Raw genomic sequence first — 24,149 nt, 5'->3', positions numbered from 1 at the left:
CTCAAGGTCTTCTTTTTCTCCATAGCTACAGATGGCCCTTCACAACCCAGTCCATTGTGCTCTGCTGGGTTTCTCTGCAGCTAGTACCTCTTTGCCTCAAGGCTATCTCTGGGTGAGCACACCTCTATCACATTATCATGTCTTCACTACAACACATGCACGTACCTGCAAATAAATGTACCAAATCAAGTAATGTAGGACCATAAAAAGAAGAAAATTCAGTCCCTTTCAAAACCGTGTGCTTTTATTTGTGCATAATGATATAGGAGAAACTTTATTTTCATGAAGCTGGTTCTTTCTCTGCTCCAGCATGGTGCATCTCTGTTTTTAAGATTTTTTTTCCCCAAGACCTGCACAGAGCCATGGCTATGCGACCTTAAAAATCTGCAATTTAAATGGATTTGATCGACATTCATAATTGTGGGCTATGCAAGACTAAAAGGTTTTTGAAAAGGCAACAGAATAACCTCAAATTTTCAGATCAAGCATGCACATCAAAGGGCATTCGATAAATGATTCATTCATGTGCTGTGTCTCTGCAGCTTCTCCCTTGCATCCTCCTCTTCTCTAGAACCATTGGTTGTTGCCAGTGAGCAAAAGTTTAGGATGTTACCCTTTTTATGTTTGTTCCCCGTCTCTCTCTCTCTCTCTCTCTCTCTCTCTCTCTCTCTCTCTCTCTCTCACATATACTCACACTTTTCACAGGTGGCTAGTGGTGGAGACGACACCCATGGGCAGGTGGAGATTTTCTCGCTGAATAGATCCACTCCACGCTCAGTGAAGAGCTTCCCTCTAGGCTCTCCAGTGCTGAGCTTTGAGTATGTGACAGAACCCAGCACTGCTGAAGAAGATGAAGGACAGGCTGCTGAAGGACCTGCCAGGATTGGAAACACCATCTGTGTTGGGTTACAAGATGGCAAGTGAGTCCAAAGTTAGCCATGTGATATTGAGTTTAATGTAGATTCTGTTTGCCTTAAAGGGCCCATATCCTACATTTGTACTTTATTATTATTTTACTTTTTACAAATAACATTTGGATGGTGTACGTACCAAAAATGGTCAGAATTAATTTTTACATGAACATTTCCAAACATCTCTGTCCCTAAAACACTTACAGCACCCTCCACAATTATTAGCACCCCTCGTTAAGATGTGTTCTTAGGCTTCTAATAATTTTTAAAGTAATATAGGACAACAATGCCAAAAAGAGAAAAAAACCCACATTAAGAAATAATTCTTTTACATTAAATAATCTGTGCCACAATTATTGGCACACCTGATGTTAATACTTTGTACAACCCCCTTTTGCCAACAGGACAGCACTTAATATTCTCCTATAACATTTCACAAGATGGGAGAATACACAGAGAGGGGTCTTCGACCATTCCTCTTTGCACAATCTCTAAATCATCCAGAGTCCTGGATCCTCTCCTATGCACCCTCCTCTTCAGCTCACCCCATGGGTTTTTAATTGGGATAAGGTCTGGGGACTGAGATGGCCATGGGAGAAGCTTGATTTTGTTTCTGGTGAACCATTTTTTGTGTAGATTTGGCCTCATGTTTAGGGTCATTATCTTGCTGAAAGACCCAGTGATGACCCATCTTCAGCTTTCTGGCAGAGGCTACCAGATTTTGATTTAAAGTGTCCTGGTATTTCAAAGAGTTCATGATGCCCTGCACCCTAACAAGGTTCCAGGGGCCTTTGGAAGAGAAACAGGCTCACAGCATCCGATCCTCCCCCATACGTCACAGTGGGCATGAGGTGCTTTTCCACATACTCATCTTTTGTGTTACGCCAGACCCACTTAGAGTGTTTGTTGCCAAAAAGCTCTATCTTGGTCTCATCTGACCAAAGCACACGGTCCCAGTTGAAGTCCCAGTACCGCTGACCGAACTCCAGACGTTTATTTTTATGCTTGTAAGTGAGAAAAGGCTTTTTCCGTGCACGCCTCCCAAACAGCTTGTCGGCATGTAGATAGCGCCTGATGGTTGTTATGGAGACGTTGTGACCCCAAGATGCTACTCTTTGATGCAGTTTTCTAACAGTGAGCTTTGGAGAACTTTTTACTTCTCTTACCATCCTCCTCACTGTGTGTGCTGGCAAGATAAACTTGCGTCCTCGTCCAGGCTTGTTTGCCGCTGTTAAACTTCTTGATGGTTCCTCTGACTGTAGACATGGGCAGGTGTAGCGAGTGGCTATTTTCTTGTAGCCACTGCCTGACTTATGAAGGTCGACACACATCTGCTTTACTTGAATGGTGTGTTCTCTTGTCTTTCCCACATTGAAGAGTGGATAAGAGAAATAGGCCTCTGTGTCATGTCATATTTATACCCCAGGGAAACAGGAAGTGACGAATTACTAATTAAAGGTTCCTAGATACTCTGATCAACTTTATAAACCACAGTAGAAATGACAGAAATGCTTCAATTACATATATTTTCTTGGAATTGTTAGGTGTGCCAATAATTATGAAACAGGTGATTTTAATAATGCATTAATAATACATGAAAAATAATGATTTCTTAGTCAGGGTTTTTTTTTAATTCACTTGAGTTAAAGGTTACATATTTCTACAGTTGTCAGTGTGAGATTATGGTTCTGAAATAAAAACTGAATTTATTTAATCACATCTTAACGAGGGGTGCCAAAAATTGTGGAGGGCGCTGTATTGTATGTACTGTGCTCTATTGTAGGTTGAATAGGAATGTTTATGCAGTTAAGGTTAGTTCTTGTGACATCACAAAGACAATTAATTCAATATAGGCTGTTTTTGCAGTGTAGTTTCCAAATATCGACTGGATAGTGAATAGTATATTTTGAAACTTTAATAGCCAAACCAAACCAAATGTCCCATGATATGAGCTGTTCAATACAAGATCTGTAGCCTTTTCAGCCACTGATCACTCACATGGGTAACACTCACATGGTGGTTAGTGTGTGTTGTGCTGGTACGGGTGGATCAGACACAGCAGTGCTGCTGGAGTTTTTAAACCCTGTGTCCACTCACTGTCCACTCTATTAGAAGCACCTGCGTTGATGGTCCACACTGTAGATTTAAAGTCAGAGACGATAGCTCATCTGCTGCTGTACAGTATGAGCTAATCATCCTCTAGTCCTCTATCAGTGGTCACAGGATGCTGCCCACAAGACGCTGTTGGCTGGATTTTGCTTAATGGACTATTCTCAGTCCAGCAGTGACACTGAGGTGTTTAAAAACTACTACATGTAATACCTGTAAAAACTGCAGTCTGTAACTGTAGAACTACAAAGTGCACCTATGTAGTAAGTGGAGCTGATAAAATGGACAGTGAGTGTAGAAAGAAGGAGGTCATAATGTTATGCCTGATCGGTGTATGTATGTCTCTAATTATAGTATCCTAGTGTATGGCAGTGTGGACACTGCTGCCCAGTGCCTCTTGACCTTCCGTAATCCTGAGGGTTGTCCTGTTCTGTGCCTGAAACACTCTGCAAACTTTCTCTTTGCTGGGCTGACTAACGGAAAAGTTGCGGTTTACAGCAGAAAGAGTGGAGGTAAGACTATCTGAGATAGAATTTGAAATGTGACATTTTTTGCCATGCACACTTGAGTAGTCCTAAACTTTTTTTGAAAGCATACTGAGATACAAAAAGTCATTTTAAATTCTCATCAGTGCAAAGTCAATACAACAGACTAAAGCTACTCTCCCTGCCTGCAGCACCGCATGTCCAGCAGGGAAGTACAAATCTTCCTAAGTAGTCTAGTGTTTGAACGAGTTTTATCTCCTGATAATTCAAACCCGACTGTCTGCCAAGAAATGATTTGTTTGTCTTTAATTATCTCATGAATTAAATTTGTATGTGTACAATACTTCAGTGCAGTTCATCATTTTCTACACATAGTAGCATGTTGTATAAAAAATAAGCTATCTGAATACAAAGCCATGTTCTTATTGCTGTAAAACCACAGGGAACCTAAATATTTTTGTTTGCTACATTTTATATTTATTTTATCTTATTCCCTACATGTGAACGTCTGTCTGATACTGTGCACTGTGAGCTTCTGTAACCAAAACCAAATTGCTTGTATGCATAGCATACCTGGCCAATAAAGCTTGATTCTGATTCTGATTAAGCATAATCTTGTCAATGTGAAATATACATGTACAAAACATGTCCTGTGATTAACTTTCCAGTTTGCCTCTTTCACTGTACTCGGCCGTCTTAATCTTGGGTTGCACTTAGGTCAGCAGTCCCCTCACCAATCAAAAGGCCCCTGCCCACACAGCCTTTAAGGTGCCGGAGTCAAAATCCAAGATATGTGGTTTCTGGTTTCTGAGGTAGTTAAAAAGGTGGCACTTGGCATTCGGTTCATACCAATTTGAAGCTCAGGACTGGTCAAGTGTGCCTTTGCTGTCCTGTTTTTCTTTATGAACTCCCTCAAGTTTTTTAGTGAATTGTGCCTACCAAGCCTGTATGGCCCCTACACCACCATTCAAGGTGTAGCCTTCAGTTTGCTTTGTTATCTGCAGAGGAGTTTAATGCAGTTAACTGGTATTACAAAGAAATTGAATTTACATATCGCTGCTGTCGGAAGAAAACCACGTATCTCCAATTTTGCATTTTTCAGTTTATGACATAATTTGAAAATGCCTGTTGCTTTTTACATTGTTTTCCTTCTCCTGTAAAGTTACCGTTTTGGAGATACAAGGTTTTGATCCGACATCAGTGAAATCTGTCCAGGAAGAACTTCACTAATTTTGAGTTCAACTTCAATCTCTTCGCATGTCATAATTTCAATTTTGAAAAGCCCTTCCTGTGTTGATTTTTGTTTTATTGCATTTCTTGTCATTAAGTTTTTTGCGGCACTGCATTTTTTTCCCCACAGGACTAGGGTCTGCCACGCCAGGTCACTAGCTAGATTCTGCCATGTTTTCTTAGCTGAGCAGATGCAGATGGGGCAGGGTGGGGTGGAGAAATGTGGTATTGGAGACAATCTTCTAAAATGATGGTCAGGATGTCAGTGGAAAACAGACAAGTCTTCCACTCCACCATACAATTTTCCAAACAGGGTTTCTCAGGCACATAATACTGCATGATGCTAATACTGATGCCATTTTAACATGTTCTAATTTGTAATAGTAATAAAAGAAATAAAGCGACTAAAGCACCTTGAACAAAACTATGTTCTTGTGCAGTTTCTCTGTGCTAGAATAAGATCAGCTTACAAAGATAAGGAGCAGGAACAAATCTTGAATGCACAACTTGAGCTATCAAACTAGCTAAGCTGTCTGCTTGTTATCTGTCTGTTTATTTATTCATTCATTCATCCTCCAGCCATGCCAGTATTCCCTGGATGCACATCCAGCAGTAAAGTGAGGGAGAATTTTTAAGGTGTTACCATATAAAAAGCTGTATGTTTTAGTGAGTCAGGGACACAGTGGGGTCCCATTTCACTCACTTTTCTCTACTTTGCTCGCACTGTCGTGTTTAGTTTAGCATTAGAGGCATAGCTGTATGGGAGTATTGGATTGAGACGTCAATCATGTGTGCTGATCAGAATCTTAGGCCATGCACAGACAGTTCGTCCAACAAGCTATTAAAGTCCCAGGAAACAATGGAAAATGTTAAAAATCTTTGTGATGCTACAATTATGTGTTATATTAAACATTTGAATGAAAAAATAGGCTTAAACTGCTGCTCTGATGAGCAGTTTTTAAGCCATGCTTTATTATGTTTCTATCTTGTTTACTTCATTCAGACTTTGCTGGATTCCCTCGGACTTTAGTAGCTTGATACAGCAAATTACTGGACGTACTTCATTAAAACAACAAAAAAGAAACAGAAGAAAATGAGTTTCTGTGTTTATTATTTATTACAGCTATTCTCCACTCTGTGGTCTGAGATTTTTGGCTATTTATATGGGAAAAGTTCTGCCATGTTTCTTATGCCTTTGTTGTATTTTCAGAGGCATTGTGGGATCCAGACTCCAGTAGACTGGTTGTGGTTGGATATGCGCCTGTGCTCAAACTCCTCAAGATAGATGACTGCGTGTGGGCTAGCTGTGCAAACCAAGTCGCTGTCATTGAGGGTGCAAGTCTAAACACGCAGGTAAATGCTAACAACCGTATATAACACTTTATCAAGGCACATGTAGAAAAAAGAGAAAAGCCTCATCCTTTTTTAACATAAATCTATCTGTAGACAGCAAAAGCTGCTAAATGTGACTTCCTCTCTACGATGAAAAAACATCGTGCAAAGATCTTTATCTTTCCTCAACTTCTGTCACTGTGGCTGCTTCTAAAGACCTTTTTTTGACAGGTGTAAACAACGCCAATGAGGCGAGGCAGGTCGACTGCCTCTGTCGATCAAAGCCTGAGCTTTCCTCTGCAGTGAAGCTGGCTTCGGTACAGGGTTGAATCACATCTTTATAAGTGCAGGTTATAGTTTTTTGTGTGTTATTTCGACATATAGCCTGCTTCCCTTGTGAGCTCCATTATGACGGAGCATCCTAAGCAGTACATAAAAGGTATCCTCCCTGTAGAAGCCCAACAGCATGTTTGCGTGCGAGCCTTTGATCACTTCTGACAGCTGTGCCAACCTCTCCATTTTGCCGCAAGGAGCACACCCCCTCCCTCCACCCTGATGCTTAATAGTAGGAATAAATTTGGCTCCAGCACTCGGAAATTGAACTGGAGATGAGAACCTCACTGGATGTATGTACTTATGGACATACAAACAAAGTTGCGTGCAAATCCAGTGCATTTGTTTGCAGTGGAACCCAGACTGCTGATTTGCATAGCTTAAAGATTTTGCATTCAGAAATGATTCATTTCTGTTTTCTTCAACAGTGTTCAGTCTGTATGTTCTGTGTAATATTCTACTATTGTTTTCTCTTGCTGCTGTTTTCTCTCTGCCCCCCTCCACACTATTGTTTGCTGTTTTTCTTTCATGGGATTTCTCTTTTGTCTTCTCCTCTTCTCCACTGAACCTGTGCTACTTGCCGTTTTCAGAGCTTTGAAGCTCACCCAGACCCAATGGTGAGTGTGACGCATATGGTGCGTGCGGGGGGAGGGGTGTGGATGGCATTCTCAGAGGGCTCCTCTCTTCGCCTGTTCCACACTGAGACTTTGGAGCACCTGCAAGAGATCAACATCTCAACACGCTCTGCCTACCTGAGTCCAGGCAAGTCTAGGACGTTAACGTTGTTTATATATATATATATATATATATATATATGTGTGTGTGTGTGTGTGTGTGTGTGTGTGTGTGTGTGTGTGTGTGTGTGTGTGTCACCCCATAGCCCCAGTCCTTGCTCTATCAACCAGAAAAGGGAAAATCCTGTAACTTATATTTAAAGAAATTGAATTTGAAACAATTTAAATCACACAAATGTACAGTGTGCCCTTTACATTGTATGACATCCTGTATTCATGCATCAGTTGGCTGCTTCTCTTAAGCTAGTTATGGAAACTACATAAGCAAGCCTATTTGAAATAATAACAAAATTTATGGCATGAAGTTAGCATGGTGCTAATTGGTGGAATATACGCATCCATTCTTCGTTAGCTACATTAGCCTAGTAGCTCCCAAAGGAGCAAACTTTATACACCAAACATGTCTTGTCTATTTAAGGTAATGGGAAAATTGTGCAAATGAGATTTTTCACTGAACTTGTGATGCAAATGATTAACTAAACCGATTAACAGGCAGATAAACAGTTGTTCAACCAATGCTGTCAGTTTAAAATTTTAATTTCATTTGTTTTCATTTCAGCTAAAGAAGAGTTCCTATTTGAATAGTCAGGTTTATTATTAAAGTTGAACTGATCAACTGTCAGTTCCACTTGATAGGTCTACTAAATAATGAAGAGCCAAAAATAGGTGGTGTCTGGCACAGGACGATAACTACAACAGTGTACCATATTGAAAGCAACCATCTGCAAATGATAAGACGTACTATTTGTCATAGATGTGATTCATGGCTTGGGCTTTCGAATGTTAATATGGTAAAGACGTACAAGAAGCTAAAACTAGCCCCAGTCTTGGCCTTTATATTCCTTTTGACTTGTGCAAGTAATTAGTGGTGACCTTAGAACTTTGGACTAAAGAACTTTCAGTAGCTGATGATTGTATATTTTGGGGTTTTAGGTCATATTACCATAAACATAATGCATCTCAGCCATTCAGATTTCAGATGCGGAACTATTCGTTTTCAACTGACATTTTAATGGATCTCAGCATCAATTTTAGGCATACTGGTTAGCAGTTAATCACTGACTTCTTATGGTTTCATCAATCTATAATTAAAACATACAGACATGATAACCACAAAATCCAACCTTAGTTTTATAACAACACATTCATAGCTTGGTTATTTTTCTTTCCCATAGGTCAAAAGACTGTGTGTGTCACCAGCCTGCTTATATGCCAGGGCCTGTTGTGGGTTGGCACTGCCCAGGGCATCATTGTCACCCTGCCAGTGCCCAAACTGGAGGGCATCCCTAAAATAACAGGTGAGCCACCACCAGACACAACTCACTGTTGTAATAAGTCTTTGTGCAAACCTGACACAGATCATCCTCCTTGTCTCTTACAGGTAAAGTTATGACCTCATTGAATGCTTACAATGGCCCGGTGGACTTCCTGGTGGCCACCTGCAGCACTTTGTCCCCAGACTTGTTGAAGAGAGACTCTCTGGTTGATGGGATGGACTTAAGCAGCGGAGGAGAGGACAAGGAGAGGAGCCACTCATCCCAGGAGTCCCTGAAAGAGCAGCAGGAGGAGGGATCTCCCCAGAGGGAGGCCAAACCCAAAGGTGTTTTGTTACAATACCGACTGCGCTCCACCTCCCAGCTACCCGGGAAACTCCTTAGCGCTCGGCCTGAGGAAGCCTCTGATTCCTCCCAGGAGTCTCTGGAACACACTTTGGAGGATGGCTCAATCTACGAGCTGAGCGACGATCCTGAAGTTTGGGTCAGAGGCCCAGGGCCATCCACCAAAGAGGGAACACGCAGAGAGAGGGTGGTGTCAGCTGCTGTTATATCAGGTGGACGAGGATTCCGTAGACTCACCGTGGCTGGCTCCGCTTCCTCTGGCGCCAGTGAGAATACACTCATGGTCTGGCAGCTTCCACTAACGGTCTGAAACAGTCACGAGTGACAGGCTGAAAGATGCTGACTTGACACTTAAGAACAGACAGACTATGTGCTTCCGTTTGTACATCTTAAGCTGTGTTCCAAAAACTTTCCAGCCACTTTTTTTAGGCATAGCAGTACACCTCTACTGCTTTGCCTAAAAGCAGTGGAATATACTCTGTCCTGTTTTATTCCATAGCTCAGACTCAACAGAAAATACCAGTTTACAGATACAAAAAAACAAAAACACTCATTGTTTCAAAATGTCAAAAAAGATTGACCCGAATTATGTGCCCAAGCTGCATGAAGTTGTTCTTATAGATGGAGTGCAGAAAGTCATTGTCGTGAGTCTATTCAAAAGGGTTGTGATCCATCTGTTCTCTTGCGTAACGGAAAAAAGGGTATTTAATGCAACACCACTGTGGATGTAAACAGTAGCAGTACAAAGGAAGACAGAAGTAAATGATAGAATTTGTCGGAGTTGTTCTCTTCCAATTGTCTTTTTTTATTTTGCTTCGATCCAGAATGTGAAAGAGCTGTTCTTAAGAGAGAAAAGGGTTTTGTTTTGACATAGGTACTTGTTATTGATGGTACTTATTTTACACTGTGTCACTTTGTTTAAAAAAAGAAAAGAATAAATCATGTTTACTACAATGCAGAAATCAATGTTTTTCCATTATTCATTCTTCTGTTGTAAACAAGTCTTTCAAAGCGAACGTTAATGTTGTTTTGAAGATGTCTCATTTTGAACATCGCACTGTGACAGTCGAAGCACAGCAGTTTGAAGCTGTTTAAAATGTTGCTGTTTTAGCTCTGAAATGTATGTTTATGCTGTGCCCATTTTCATCCTCTTATCTCTGGGCAGCCATAGGCAGCTGTCCCAATAAACATATCAGTAGATGAATGAAGCAGCTCGCGCACAGGCTAATGTATGCACGCATTGACTCAAACCCAACGTGACGGGGAAACCAAATCACACTTTATGCCTGACAGATACTGTGTCAAACGTGATGTGGGAAATTCTGGCAGAGCTGTCTGCCAGACGTGATGTCTCCTGAAATTACTGCACTGCTAATAAGTGATGGCACTTGAATTCTCTGGATTCAGTCAAAGCCGGTACTATGATAATCCCTGCCTGGTGGGATTCTGGAAACTTTTTTTGGTCATGTTATTTGATCATGAAATATTTTATTAATCACAAATCCATTGTTAAACCTAGTTTTGCATGAAGTTTATACTGTACAAAAGGAAACAATGAAAGGGGAAGTAAAATGCACTACACTGCATCTGATGCACTTGATTCAGATACATCAACACAGTTTTATATATAATGTGTAAACAGATATTTATGTTGATACAATAGATTGTAAAGTTTATTAAATACACCTACAGTGCTTTGTATCTATACATTTTATCCATTTCATCAGGTCAGCTCACCATAGAGGTGCATTTTATTGTTCCACAGTTGCAGTTTGTAATGTAGCTGTTTCTCTGCCTAATCTGTTAGGCCACCCCCCTGCCCCTTCATTATTTGTCAGGAGTTTGTGTGTGTGTTATAAACAGAGTGAATCACACACAGCAGTGCTGCTGGAGTTTTTAAACATATCAGTGTCACCAATGGACTGAGAATGGTCAACCAGTCAATAATATCCAGTCATTATCATTCTGTGGCCAGAATCTCAATTCAGAATTTGCTCATACTGTCCACTGGATATTCAACATGGCACCTCATGGCAAAGAACTCTCTGAGGATGTGAGAAATAGAATTGCTGCTCTCCACAAAGATGGCCTAGGCTATAAGAAGATTGCGAACACCCTGAAACTGAGCTATAGCATGGTGACCAAGGTCATGGACAGCATTTTTCCTGGACAGGTTCCACAGGGAACAGGCCTCGCCTTTTTAAAAGTTAAAGAGGAATGAGCCCATGTGATAAGTGAGGTGCGAAATGGCTTTGGGACATACAGTTTCCCTGGGGGACATTGGTTGGGAATTTTGAGAATATTTTGAATTTTGAGGATATTGAGTAAAGCCTTTTCTGTATCTTCATCTATTTTCCATTGAATAGAAGAGATGTTTACCTCCGGAGGAAGGATGTGTTCAGGTGTCTCAAACTGCAAACATCTCTTGTTGATGCATCCTAGACAAGGCATCAGCCTTGGTGTTACACAAACCCAGCTGATAGGTGATACTAAACCTAAAACATGAAAAAAAAACAGACCATCTAGCTTGGCATGCATTAAGTCTTTTGGCACTGTGAAGATATTCCAAGTTCTTATGATCAGTCAGAACTGTGAAAGGATGGTTGGCTCTTTCCAACCAATGACGCCATTCCTCCAGGGCTAATTTGACTGCCAGTAATTCCCGATCTCAGATTCCATAGTTCCTCTCTGTAGGTGACAGTTTATGGGAAAAAAATGCTATGGGGTGCAACTTAGTAGGAGATCCATTCCACTGTGATAACACCGCTCCCACTCCTGTTTCTGATTTCTACTACAAAAGGTTGTGTGGGGTCTGGGTGTATCAGAATGGGCGCCGTAGTAAAAGCCTCTTTGAGACCTTGGAAGGCTTTTTCGGCCTGTTTGGTCCATGTGATATTCTTAGGGTTTCCTTTCAGCAGAGATGTTAGCGGGGCTGTAATGCTGCTAAAATTTCTTTGAATCTTTGAATGAATTTGAGTGAAAAAGTTGGCAAACCCTAAAAATCTCTGTAACTCTTTTATGGAAGTGGGCACCGACCATTGGACAACTGCCTCAACCTTGTGGTCATCTATGATGATTTCCTGATGGCTGATGACATAACACAAGAAGGACATTGACTGTAGGTGGAATTCACACTTTTCTCCTCTAAGGAACAAATTGTTCTCTAAAAGCCATTGGAGCACAACCTGGACATGTTGCACATGGGACTCTAAGGAAGGTGAGTAGACGAGAATGTCATCCAGGTAGGCTATTACAAATTGCCCTAGCATGTCTCTTAGGGTGTCATTTATGAAGACTTGGAAAACCAAGGGGCAATAGAGTGTCCGAATGGCATTACAAGGTACCAGTAGTGGCCCCTAGTGGTCAAAAAGGCGGTCTTCCATTCATTGCCTGCAGTTGTAAGCAGTACGAAGATCCAGCTTGGTGAAGACTTTGGCCCCTTGAAGCTGTTCTAGCACTACTGGCACTAGTGGTAGGGGACAAGGGTATGCTTTAGAAATCTGGTTCAGGGCTCTACAGTCTATACAGGGGCATAACCCGCCATCCTTCTTTTTAATAAAGAACAAACTGAAAGCTGTAGGAGATGTGGAAGGTCTGATAAAACTTTGGTCAAGGGCTTCTTGTATATAAACATCAAGGGTTTTTTGCTGTTCTTGTGTCTGGGATATACTCTAGCTTTGGGGAGGATAGGGTTCTCTATGAGCTCTATGGCATAGTCATGTCTATGAGGAGGCAATTTAGTAGCATTTTTCTTGTTAAATACTTCCTTCAAGTCTATGTATTCAGGGGAGGATTTCAAATGTGGAATCAGAGTTGAGGCTCTCTGTGGAGGTTGAACAAATGGATATGGAAGGGGTGTCAAGACAGGTTTGGATACAGTAATCAGACCAGCAGGTGAAAGTACGTTCCACCCATGAAATTGTAGGGTTGTGCCTCCCTAACCACTGAAGTCCTAGGATGACTTTAAATTCAGACTGTTCAAGGACTTGAAACGACAGTTTTGCCTGATGTGGTGGCTTGGGATATGGTCCCTAAACCAACTGGTCCTCCATCTAAAGTGGCCACTTTCAAAACTATCTGGGTCTTCACTGGGATTTGAAGTTGTTCCACGATCTGTGCATGAATTAATTTCCCCTCCATACCAGAGTCAATCAGAGCTGAAACAACAAGAGCATGGCAATGACAGTATATAATTTCAGGTAACATCACAGATTTGGAAACCAACCCCTTTGTGGGAACATTCACTACATTAGCATATGGAGTGAACTCCACGTGCTGTCCAGGGGTCGGTGCCTTGCTTTTTTGTGGTCTTGTGCGGCAGTCATAAACTTGATGTCCCGCTTGGCCACAATACAGACAGAGGTGATTGTTTTACTGCCACTGTCTTTCCTCTTGTGACAACCGAGATGAATCAAACAGCATTGGTTCAATGGTTTCAGTGGTGTCTCGGGTGAATTTTACTTGATGCAGTGTACGCCATATTCTGGAGCTGGCCTGTCAATCTTTTCGCACTGGTTACCAGTTGAGCCAATTGAGCTTGCTGTTCTGCCAGTTGATGGGCTAGTGACTCCAGAGACTGAGTCACTCCGGACAGCACTTGCTGATGTTGACCTAGGAGTTGTCCTTGCTTGGTGAGAGCCTTCTGAAAGGCTTCCGGATCCACTGTCTTCATAGCAGGTGAGGTATTCTGTGACAAGTCAACAGAAACCAGATGCTCGCAGATGTAAAGACAATGGCGGTTTAATAACAAACAGCAAACCAGAATCAAAAGGGCACAGCAAAAGTCATTGTCGTAAAACAGGCCAAAGGATTCAAAAACATAGATCAGTCAGGATGGGCAAAAGTACAAAAAAGATGAAGCAAAAGTCAGAAATGGGATAAACAAGGCAGTGGTCAAAAACACGGAATGCAGGCAATCAGAATAACAACGCTCAGTAGGTTCCAGGGAAACAATACCTTGTAAAGAAACTAACTAAAGCCCAGGCTTATATATTAATTGCTCTTGTCATATGACAACACACACAGATGAAACCAATTAGTATTCTTGGGAATGTGAGTGCTGCTAGGAGTGCAAACGAGAGTCAGAAGTCACGTGAGCTTCCATTGAACTATGGGCAATGGAGTCTCTGTCAGAGTCGGAGCCTGAGGGAGGTTGCTCAGTCACATGATCTCCCATCTCTTCTTGAGAGCTTGCTGGATGCGTGACACAGGGTTACTGAGCTCTTTTGAGAGGTGATCAATTAAATTATCTCCTAAGTAATTGAATGTTTGCAAGGGATACTCTTTGGATCAATATCACACTGGACTCCTGCTCAGGGGATTGTAGGAGCAAAAGTCAACAGAAGCAGGTAGTGAGAACAACAAAAAGGCAAGAATTTCTAATCTTCATTTATATGATAAGTAAATTTTCCACAAAGATTATAGAAATTAAACTGCTAACAACTTACAGCAAGGAACACTGTAATTGATGTGCTTTATATATATATATATTCGAAATGTATTCTAAATAGTGTGCATTCAGTATTTAGCCATGACTACTTTTCAAGGTATTTTTGAATCAAATTGTAATAACTCTGTTTGCACCATACAGTGACAAGATTGGGTTGTAATAAATTGTTAGACAGTTTCAAATTAAGTGTTTCATTTTGTAAAAGATATGAGATTTTCTGAGAGGGGCAGAACAGGGGGTGAAAGGGCACCCCAATAGGTAATAGCGGAGGATGAGGACTGCCCACTTGATGGCCAGACATTCTTTCTCAAAGGTGAGATCCTCCCCTCCACCACCTGGGACAAAATGGCTCCCAGCCCTCTGTCTGACTTGTCAGTCTGCAAGACAAAAGGGAGAGCAAAGTCAGGCAAATGCAACAGTGGGCCCCCACAGAGAGCTGCCATAATAAAAAAAAAGGGGGCAGTCATGGGCTGGAGGTTAGGGATCAAGCCTCGTGACTGGAAGGTCGCTGGTTCGATCCCCAGAGCCACATGACTGAGGTGTCCTTGAGCAAGACACCTAACCCCCAACTGCTCCCCGGGCGCTGCGGATTGGGCTGCCCACCGCTCCGGGCAAGTGTGCTCACTGCCCCCTAGTGTGTGTGTGCTCACTAGTGTGTATGTGGTGTTTCACTTCACAGATGGGTTAAATGCGGAGGTGAAATTTCCCTGTTGTGGGACTAATAAGGGTCACTTAATCTTAATCTTAATCTTAATACGGTTCACAGCCTGTTGGCACTGCTCCGTCCACTGGACTGGATCTGGGACTCCCTTTTTAGTGAGATCAGTCAGCAGACTGTTGACATCTGAATAATTAGATATGAACCTACGATAATAACCAGCCAGCCCCAGGAACTGTCTCACCTCCTTTTTGGTCTTGGTTCTCGGACAGTTCGCAGTTGCTCCCATCTTATCAATCTGGGGATGCACCTGACTCAAGTGGAAGCCCAGATACCGTACCTCCACCTGTCCAGTTGTACACTTCTTTGGGTTAGCCGTAAGCCCCGCCCGTCTCAGCGATCTCAGAACCGCCCTTAAATGCTGCACACGCCACTGCCAATCATTGCTGTATACGATAATGTCATCTAAATAGGGAGCGACATAAGCACTGTGGGGGTGGAAAATTCTTTCCATGAGCCACTGGAATATGGTCGGTGCTCCGAATAACCCAAAAGGGAGGGTGACGAATTGGTCTAACCCAAACAGGGTGGAGAAAGCCATTTTTTGGGATACTGGAGTCAAGGGGATCTGCCAGTAGCCCTTGGTTAAATCCAGTGTTGAGTAAAAATGAGCAGCACCTAACTGATCGAGCAGTTCATCAACACATGGCATTGGATAGGCATCGAATTTAGACACCGCGTTGACTTTTCTGTAGTCCACACAGAAACAAACAGTCCCGTCGAGCTTGGGAACAAGCACCATGGGGCTGCTCCAATCACTATGGGACTCCTAGATTAACCCCATCTCGATCATAGCCTTAGTTTCCTCCTGAACCACCTTTTTTTATGCTCAGGCAGACGTTAAGGCCGTGTGATGGGGTCAGTAGGTCTACCCCATCACCAGTGTTATAAAAGATATTTAAGTACTTGTTTTTAAATTAAACGATTGATGTATGTGTTACTTACCTGTGAGCTCTTCTATCCTGTTCCTTAGGGGAACGCGGGCGTCTTCCGGGGTTTACCTTATACTGGCTGGTAAAGCCCACAGCCGTCTGTAGAAGGGGGGAGGCGTAATCCGGGAACCTAAAGGGGAAAGGAAAGATAGAATGGTTATAAGGTGTAGAAATTAAGACTCATCACTAGATCATGATTGTGTAGTGTTGTTGTTGTTGTTGTTGTTATTGTTATTTGTGTAAGATGGCCATCGTGTTATGTTGTGTGTGTTTTGTATGTTGTAACCCCTGCTAGCCCGGGAATGGATCATGCTAATGTTTGGGGTGGGGCTAGAGTTTTTTTTCCCCTTTCCTTTGGGTAGAGGACAATGGTCGTGTCTATGTGGCCTTGCGGCCACCGACACTAGCTGGCTGCTGGATGCCGGTGGAGACCAGCCAGAACTGCATGGATTGGTGCAGGCCGATCAGTTCTGAATTTATTTGGTTTATTTTCTTTTTGCTTGGTGTTTGTTTTTGCTTTTTCTACTTGTATCGTCTCTACTTGGAAATAAAAGTGCTCAAGTGTGCATCTGGCTCTTGGAGTCTGATCCAATTTTTGTAAGGTAAAACCCATGCTCACGCCAACACTACCAAAATGGAAGAAATCCCCTTAACATTCCCACAGGCCGGCTGCGTACAACCACACCAGGAGAAGTTTCAATGTGGTGCTCTATGAGGTCAGTATGGCCAGGCAGAGCGAAAACATCAGAAAACTCCATTTGTAACCTTGCCACCTCTGCTTTCTGGGACGGGGAGAGCTGGTCCCCACCAGGGACTGGAGTGTGATAAATATTGGTTGGGGCCTCTGGCCCCAACTTCACTCTCTCAGGGATCACCGCCGCCAGAGAAACAGGATCTGCCTCCCTCCAAGGTTTAGGAGATTGAGGTGGTAAACCTGAAGTGCCTTTGTCTGTCCGTCTGACCTCACAGTCAACTTCTTTCACTTGCCGTGTAACCTCAAAGGGTCCTTGTCACTTGCTAAGCAATTTGGAGCTTGATGTGGAGAGCAACGAGTACCTTGTCTCCTGGTGAAAGCCTACATAGCTGAGTGCCCCTGTTGTAGGTGCGGTTCTGACGTTCTTGAGCCTGGAGCAAATTCTAAATTAAATGCTCCAGTGCTTAGAGTTTTGCTCTCAAGTCACGAATGTACCGAATTTCATTTTTACTATTTGAAGGTCACTCCTCTCAGTACTCTTTAATGACGTCAAGGATGCCCCTGGGTTTCCTCCCATACAATAATTCAAAAGGAGAAAACACCAGGGAGGCTTGTGGGACCTCTTGCACTGCAAACAGGGGTTCTAGCCACTTATTCCAATTTTTAGCATGCTTGTGACCAAACTTCCGAATCATGTTTTTAAGGGTTTGGTTAAAGCATTCGACCAGTCCATCTACACACTGGTAAACACTGGTACGAATTGATTTAATGGCCAACAATTTGTATAATTTGCATAAAGTGCATGACATTAACATTGTGCCCTGATCAGTCAGGATCTCTTTCAGGATTGCAACTCAGGATATCACTTTGAAGAGTGCCTCTGCAACGATACATGCTGAAATGTTGCGAAGAGCCACCACCTCCGGATATCGCGTTGCAGAATCAACTAAGACCAATACAAATACCCACATGCGCTTCGATCCAATGGTCCGATGAGGTCCATGCCAATTCTTTTGAAGGGGGCCTCAATTAATAGAAGGAGGCACAAAGGCTCTTTTGGGATGGCCAGAGGGTTTACAAGCACACCACCTGCGTATATCTGTGCAAATGCCTGACCAGTAGAAATGGACCATTAAGCAATTCAATGTCGTCCCTTGTCCCAGATGCCCTGCCATGGGATTATTATGAGCCGCATGGAATAACATTTCCCTATGGCTTTTCAGTACTAAAAGCTGGCTTGACACCTCCAATATTTGAGTGTCCCACGTAACTCTGTTTAGTCTATCTTTAATAAGTGAAAAATACAGGTAGGACAGGGGCCATCCCAGCTCGAGCAATTGACCATCAATGACTTTCACTTGGTCAAAGGCGTGTTTCAGTGAATTGTCACGTGACTGCTCCAGAGGGAAATCCCCAAGAGGAGCGAGGAGGGTAACCCCAGGAGGCGTGGCCATGCTGTCAGTTTTGGCCCCAACCCCCCCGGAAACACCATCTCCCGCCCCCCTTCACTCAGGAGCCATCACCGACAGATACAAAAGCCTGCCTACCTCAAGCGCGGCACATGCCCCCTTCCTTATAGTACTGTGGGACCCATCCTCTACCAAAGGTTTCACTAAGCCCCCAAACTGCGGCCAATTTGTCCCCAAAATCAGAGGATGGGTAAGGCGAGGACAAACTGCAACCTTCACACTATGCCTTTTCCCCAAAACTCAATTGTAATGGGTAAGACTGGATAATTGTGTACATCCCTGTGGACACACTGCACCTTCACCCAATATGCCCTCTCCAATGCCACGTCTTGAATCAAGTGTTGGTGAATCGTGGTTTGATTACATCCAGAATCCACCAAGGCTTGATATGTACCCCCTTGAATACTCACGTGTATGCGGTATGCTCCAGCCTGATCAGGGGAGGTGGGTGGCAATATGGGGACCCGGACCAATGTCCGACCTCCATGTGGTGGAACTGGTCCTGCAAGTGTCGGGGCTCCCCACATCACAAACGCACCTGCCCAGGCTTCACTCTGGCTCTTGTGGGCTCAGCTGTTGCCCCCTGTGCAGAGAGAGAAGGGAGACAATGAGTAGTTGCAGGGGTGTAATGGGAGGTAGAAAGGGGGGGGTTGCGGGGAGGGCAAGAGTAGGGAAAGGGTTTGGGGGCTAGAGCTCCCTTCTTTCTGGGAGAGGGAATAGGGAGAGAGAGAAGGAGAGAGACGTTTGCTGGGTGGGAGCTCTTGCCCCCAAATACGCCACAATGTGCGCCTCTGCCAGCTTTGTGGCCTCATCCAGTTTGTGGCACCGGACCCAAGCTGCCGTCTCCTCAGGTAAACAGGTGATGAATCTTGCGGAATCTCGGAATTGTTGTGCCAGCACAAAGGGCCAGTCAAACTCGCGGAGTGTCAGCGTGCGGAATTGCTGCCGGTTTTACTCTGGAGTTCAGCCAGCCCGCTAGAGGACAGCCCTTTTCAGCTGATCGTACTCCAGCTGCAATTGAGTGGGGAGCTGTTGGGTGGCCAGCTGGGCTTCCCCCGTGAGCAGGGGCAGCAGTCGGATGGCCAGTCCTTTTTTCGGCCACCCCGAGTCTCCCACTGCTCTCTCAAAGAGTTCCACAAACGCTTCCGAGTCATCTTGCAGAGTTGTCTTCAATATGGAGGTAGTTGCTGGAGCTGGAGTACTGGTGGCTGACAACAAACTCCAAAGAAGCTTCGTGTCCATCTCCTGGCACTGAGCCAGGGCCTCGAAGCAGGCCTGGTTCTCCCGCTGGACATCCAGGAGAGCTTGGTATTGGGTCTGCTGCAGGAGGGAGAGTGCTTTAACTAACTCTCCAAGCAGTGAGGAGGGACGTTCATGGAGACGTTTGTCCAATCCTTCCCTGGTTTCGGCACCACCATAACAATTTTTTACGGCGGGTGGAGGAAAGCTGCCTTTTATTGCCACACACAAAAAAAAGCCCTCAAAAAAAGGCAAGGCTCATGGGGACTTTTCAGTCCTTTCTCTTCTCTTTTGCTCATTTAGCTCGGCACAGTCAGCACGACTCGACTCGGCTCTGCTCTGCCCTGCTCTGCTCTCGCACCTTCACTGGTCTCCTTCTCTCTCAGGGCTCTGCCACCTACTGAAGACAGAGATGGTTATAAGTAGGCTGGCAGAATCAAGGCACAGGTGAGCATCATCAGTTACTTAGTCCACTGGTTCAGCCAGACCGGCTTCTCCATCCTGCATTCAACGCTCAGCCACACTCCCTTCTCCATAGTGTCATTTTGGCGTGACTATATTGCCCAGCTGGCCTGGGAGTGCCTCGGAATCCCCCCCGGAGAGCTAGTTGAAGTGGCTGGGGAAAGGGAGGTGTGGGCCTCATTGCTTAGGATGCTGCCCCCGCGACCTGAATCCCGGAGAAGCGGATGATGATGGATGGATGGATGGATGGATTAACTGTTGGATTATTCACTGATGAATTTTTTAACAAAGTGGTAAGCCTTGATCCCGTTCACATTGTACCAAAAAAGTAAAAAAAGTATAAGAAAACCAAATCAGTCCAAAACCAAGGCCCAATCCCATTTCTTATATTTACCCCTACCCCTTGTTTTATAGTCTGATAGCAGAGGAGGGTAAGGTTTAACAACCTTGCGGCTGTTCTTTATTTAGAACATTATATGCCTTTAAATAGGGGGAATCATTTATCATCACCCATTCTTCAGTGATATGAAGCTGAATTCAAAACAGAGGACTGAGGGCTAAGTGGTAGGGTGCGAGGGGTGAATTGGGATTGGTCCTATGTATGTACTGTGCTGGAATTGGAGGACTGGTATGATTTCAGCTATAAAACTGAGAAACACAATGTAACTCTATTAGGAACCTTGCTGAGTCTGGGATGCATTAAAGTACTCTGTAGGCCTAGCAACTGATAAATATTTCATGCTGGTAGGAATCTTCTGTTTGAAGATACCTGATTGGCCTGTGGGGGTAATCCAGGTAGTGATTATGGCTAATTTAAGGCTATAGTTAAGATAATTCCTTTACTTTTCTAGGCCTTGTTTGAATAGAACAATTGCTTTAGTGTTTGTATTTACGAACTTCTAGGGCACCTAACTGTGCAAAAACAGACAGCGATTATTTAGATTATTTCAGCGATTATTTAGAGTGCTGCAGCGATTTTTTTTTCTCATTTGTGCTATGTGCCCGTCAGAGTCTTTTCAAATCCTTTCAACTCAGCAGGACACAAAAGGGCAAAGCCAAGACTGATTCCGAATACTTGCACTGCTTGTGCAAGGTTGCGGGGGGAGGTAGGGTGGGGGAGTGGGGTTGAGGACTTTCAATTAATATTCCATTTCCTCTTTTAATCATGATTTGTCATGACTTTACTGAGCATGCAGTGAAAAAAGACATGCAGTCGGTGATTCAAACATGTAGGGAGTACATCCTTGCATATTTTGGGTTTAGGTAAATAACATGTAGCAAGATTTAGATTTTTTTAATCCCTGCTACAAATGAAAACATAAATTATGTCTCGAGCACTTACCATTAGTGAACAATTCAGTCAGATGTGGCGTGGGTAGAAAATTTTGGTAAATGTGTGTAATCACAATTAATTCAATGCAGTTATGTTGTTTGAGCTGCCAAATGAGCTCTTCAACCAAAACACATACAAATACAATGGGGTCAAAATACTGATTTTTTACATTTAAACTTGGAAATAAGCAACAGAACATTTTCATTTTTTGAAAAATGTAGCAATTATAGTGTTACTAAATTCATTCGGCTGTTAACCAACCCAGGTCTGTGGGTCGAGCCCACCCAGGGTTCTGCGGCTTAATTTTGCAATCGCCCAGCTAGCTCAGTTGGTAGAACAAGAGACTCTTAATCTCAGGCTCAGGGTTTGAGCATCACGTTGGGTGTGTCTTGTGGTTGCTTTTCTGGGGCAGTCATGGGCTGGAGGTTAGGGAACCAGCCTGGTTCGCTGGTTTAATTCCCAAAGCCGACAGTACATGACTGAGGTGCCCCTGAGCAAGGCACCTAAACCTCAACTGCTCCCCGGGTGCTGCGGATAGGTCTGCCCACTGCCCACTGCTCACTGCCCCCTAGTGTGTGTCTTCACTAGTGTGTATGTGGTGTTTCACTGCACAGATGGGTTAGATTGCGGAAGTGAACCTAATAAGGGTCACTTAATCTAATCTTATATGTTTTTAAATTATAACAATTGAAGTGAAGAAGAGATTCTAATAATCAAGATTATGCTCTGGTCAGTTTTCAAATTTGTGACCTTGACTGTTGTAAAAAAGGTCACTTTTTTAGTCCTATCTCTTCCAGTGAAGCGCATACTCTGACAACTCTCAGGAGCATTTGATCTGCTCATCATAGGCTTTTGCACAAACTCATGGAGTCTGTGCCTGATCAAGTGCTGAGTGCATGCTGTGATTAAAGCAAAAGAAGGACATATCAAACACTAAAAAATTCTGAAATTCATGTCAAAATTTGAAAGATTCTGCCTTCTTATTAAAGGTGTGATGCTGATAATATATTTGCAATGAAAATCTTTCTATTTATTTATAGATATTAGAAAGGAATGCAAAATGGAACCAGTGCTCTCAGACTCACACTGTATATGCATAAGAAAAATGTGATGAGTAAAAAGATAAAATTGAAATATCTTTTATTTGCAGCATCTCTATGGTGTGTTCCCTAGGCATCTGTGAATTAACAGTTCCAAAAATGTACTTCTAATTATTTCTATGAGAGGTAATAAAGACTGCTTTTATTGACTTTGGATGGCTTAATTGTGACCCCACTGTCTGAAGGATTGCTATACTTTAGCCTGGCTAACTCTTGCTGTGTTACATTTTAAAGCGGTCCTGTTACAGGTTAAAATAATTATGTTGTGAATTCTATGACTTCAGGGTGAATATAGAGAAATATCTGTTTGACTGGTGTCAAATTTGAAGATGACTAAAAGCACTTTGTGTTTCATTTTACCCCTTCTTAGTGTGTTCTCCGCTCAGCCCTACATAACTTCTGCATGAATAAAATATTTTACATCGACCCGGTTACTGCCAAAAGTAAGCAAACTGAAAGACTAAACTGTGTTGATATATTTTATTCGTGTGGAAATGATGTCCACATTTGAATCAGTTCAATTCAACACATCACTGCCTTCAGTGTAAGCATGGTGGACAGATCTGTATGTTGGCTGTAATCCCTTCTTATATACTGAGTTGATTACATTGCTGCCCTGTGTCAGGGTGTTCAGCTATGCTTCATTGACTTCCCTTCATTTTAACCTAGTGAGGAGAAAGAGCAGGAGGGGCTGGCTTAGTGTAAGATTTTCATTGCGATTAATATTTTTCATTGAGGTCAATTTATTTTGTTTACATGCCTTTAGGTACCAAAACTGTCTAAGTTCATTTTTACAGGGCCATTTTCCAACCTCTCTGTTTCCTACAGTATAGAACAGGCTGTTTTTGTAACTATGCCTTTAAACTAATTTAGTCTGTAAATGACCTCCATTCTGATTGGCTGCCCTGTACAGATCCTCCTTTAAGACATCTGAGATATAACAGTCCTTTTAATTTCAGTATGAGTAGTCAGGGCTAAACTGCTGTGAACTGAATAGGTGGGTTTATGCAAATAAACCTTTTCTGTGACATTACTGAAACACTGGATTTTTAAAAAAGCTGGCTTTACAGTTTAGTTTCTGTATATCAGTGCTGGCTCTACCTAATAAACGACATAAGCAGCTGCTTAGGGCCCTGTGACTGTTAAGGAGCTTTCTTCTGGCTTACTACGGTATGATTGTGCTGTCTAAGATGATCCAATGAGGGAAAAAATAGTCGATTAATCATGTCTCAAGAAAGAATGTACGTGTTTGGAGCCAAAAAACAGAAAAGACAAAGATGAGGAGAAAAAAGCTTAAAGATTAAGGGTTGGTTTTTGTAGTGTTAACATTACACCATTTGCCTTCTTAAAAATACAAACACAGACACAGTTAACCTGTTTTACAACGGCGGTTAACTTTCTCCATTAATCCAGGTTTAGATACTCGGGCTGTGATTAATCCTTGTGTGCTTGCACATGAAATCGTGACAAATAGTATGATACATGAAGATGAGGAAAAAGTCATAATACTAAGAGAAGCGAACTGGACCAAACTAAGCTAAACAAAGCTAGCTAGGTAAGCAAAAAATACTGCGAGTCAGTTCTGGATCCAGTTTAGCTGGAATGTAAACTAATGTAACGTATTCGAACCCTAAACACTGATCCAATCATAAACAATGCAAAAATAAGCCTGTTCTAAGTGTATATAATTTAGTTGTTAGTAATTAGCCTAACTTTAGTCTAATTTTATGGCACATCAGCTAGCAAAATAGGCCCCCAACACATTCTGCTTAGGGTCTCTAAAAGGCCAGAGCTGGCCCTGCATTTATGGACTGTGTGAACTGGTGAGTGAACAGTATGCTTTGAAACTAAAACAAGCATTTTGTCACAAAAAAAAAGTGAGACGACACAATTTTCCGTAATAGGGACCGTTTTTTGGTTATTTTTTTGCATTACTGTCA

At 42.8% G+C, this 24,149-nt stretch overlaps 1 protein-coding gene across 5 annotated transcripts in view; it reads left to right on the top strand.

Annotated features, from left to right (window-relative positions):
• Positions 1–9,775, top strand: part of arhgef10lb (Rho guanine nucleotide exchange factor (GEF) 10-like b) — a 53,296-nt gene extending 43,521 nt beyond the window's left edge. For all 5 annotated transcript variants that reach the window (XM_037540818.1, XM_037540819.1, XM_017709775.2 and 2 more), the window contains 7 exons: positions 26–112; positions 706–920; positions 3,375–3,532; positions 5,946–6,088; positions 6,991–7,162; positions 8,370–8,492; positions 8,576–9,775. In XM_037540818.1, the coding sequence (XP_037396715.1) occupies positions 26–112; positions 706–920; positions 3,375–3,532; positions 5,946–6,088; positions 6,991–7,162; positions 8,370–8,492; positions 8,576–9,123 (1,446 nt within the window). In that variant the 3' untranslated portion in view covers positions 9,124–9,775. The remainder of the gene's footprint in view (positions 1–25; positions 113–705; positions 921–3,374; positions 3,533–5,945; positions 6,089–6,990; positions 7,163–8,369; positions 8,493–8,575) is intronic.
• The last annotated feature ends 14,374 nt before the right edge of the window (positions 9,776–24,149 follow it).

The sequence above is a fragment of the Pygocentrus nattereri genome, chromosome 9, assembly GCF_015220715.1.
Source record: "Pygocentrus nattereri isolate fPygNat1 chromosome 9, fPygNat1.pri, whole genome shotgun sequence".
Classification (NCBI taxonomy): Eukaryota; Metazoa; Chordata; class Actinopteri; order Characiformes; family Serrasalmidae; genus Pygocentrus; species Pygocentrus nattereri.
The sequence above is the reverse complement of the archived record's forward strand: the minus strand, read 5'-3'. Positions and strand labels throughout refer to the sequence as shown.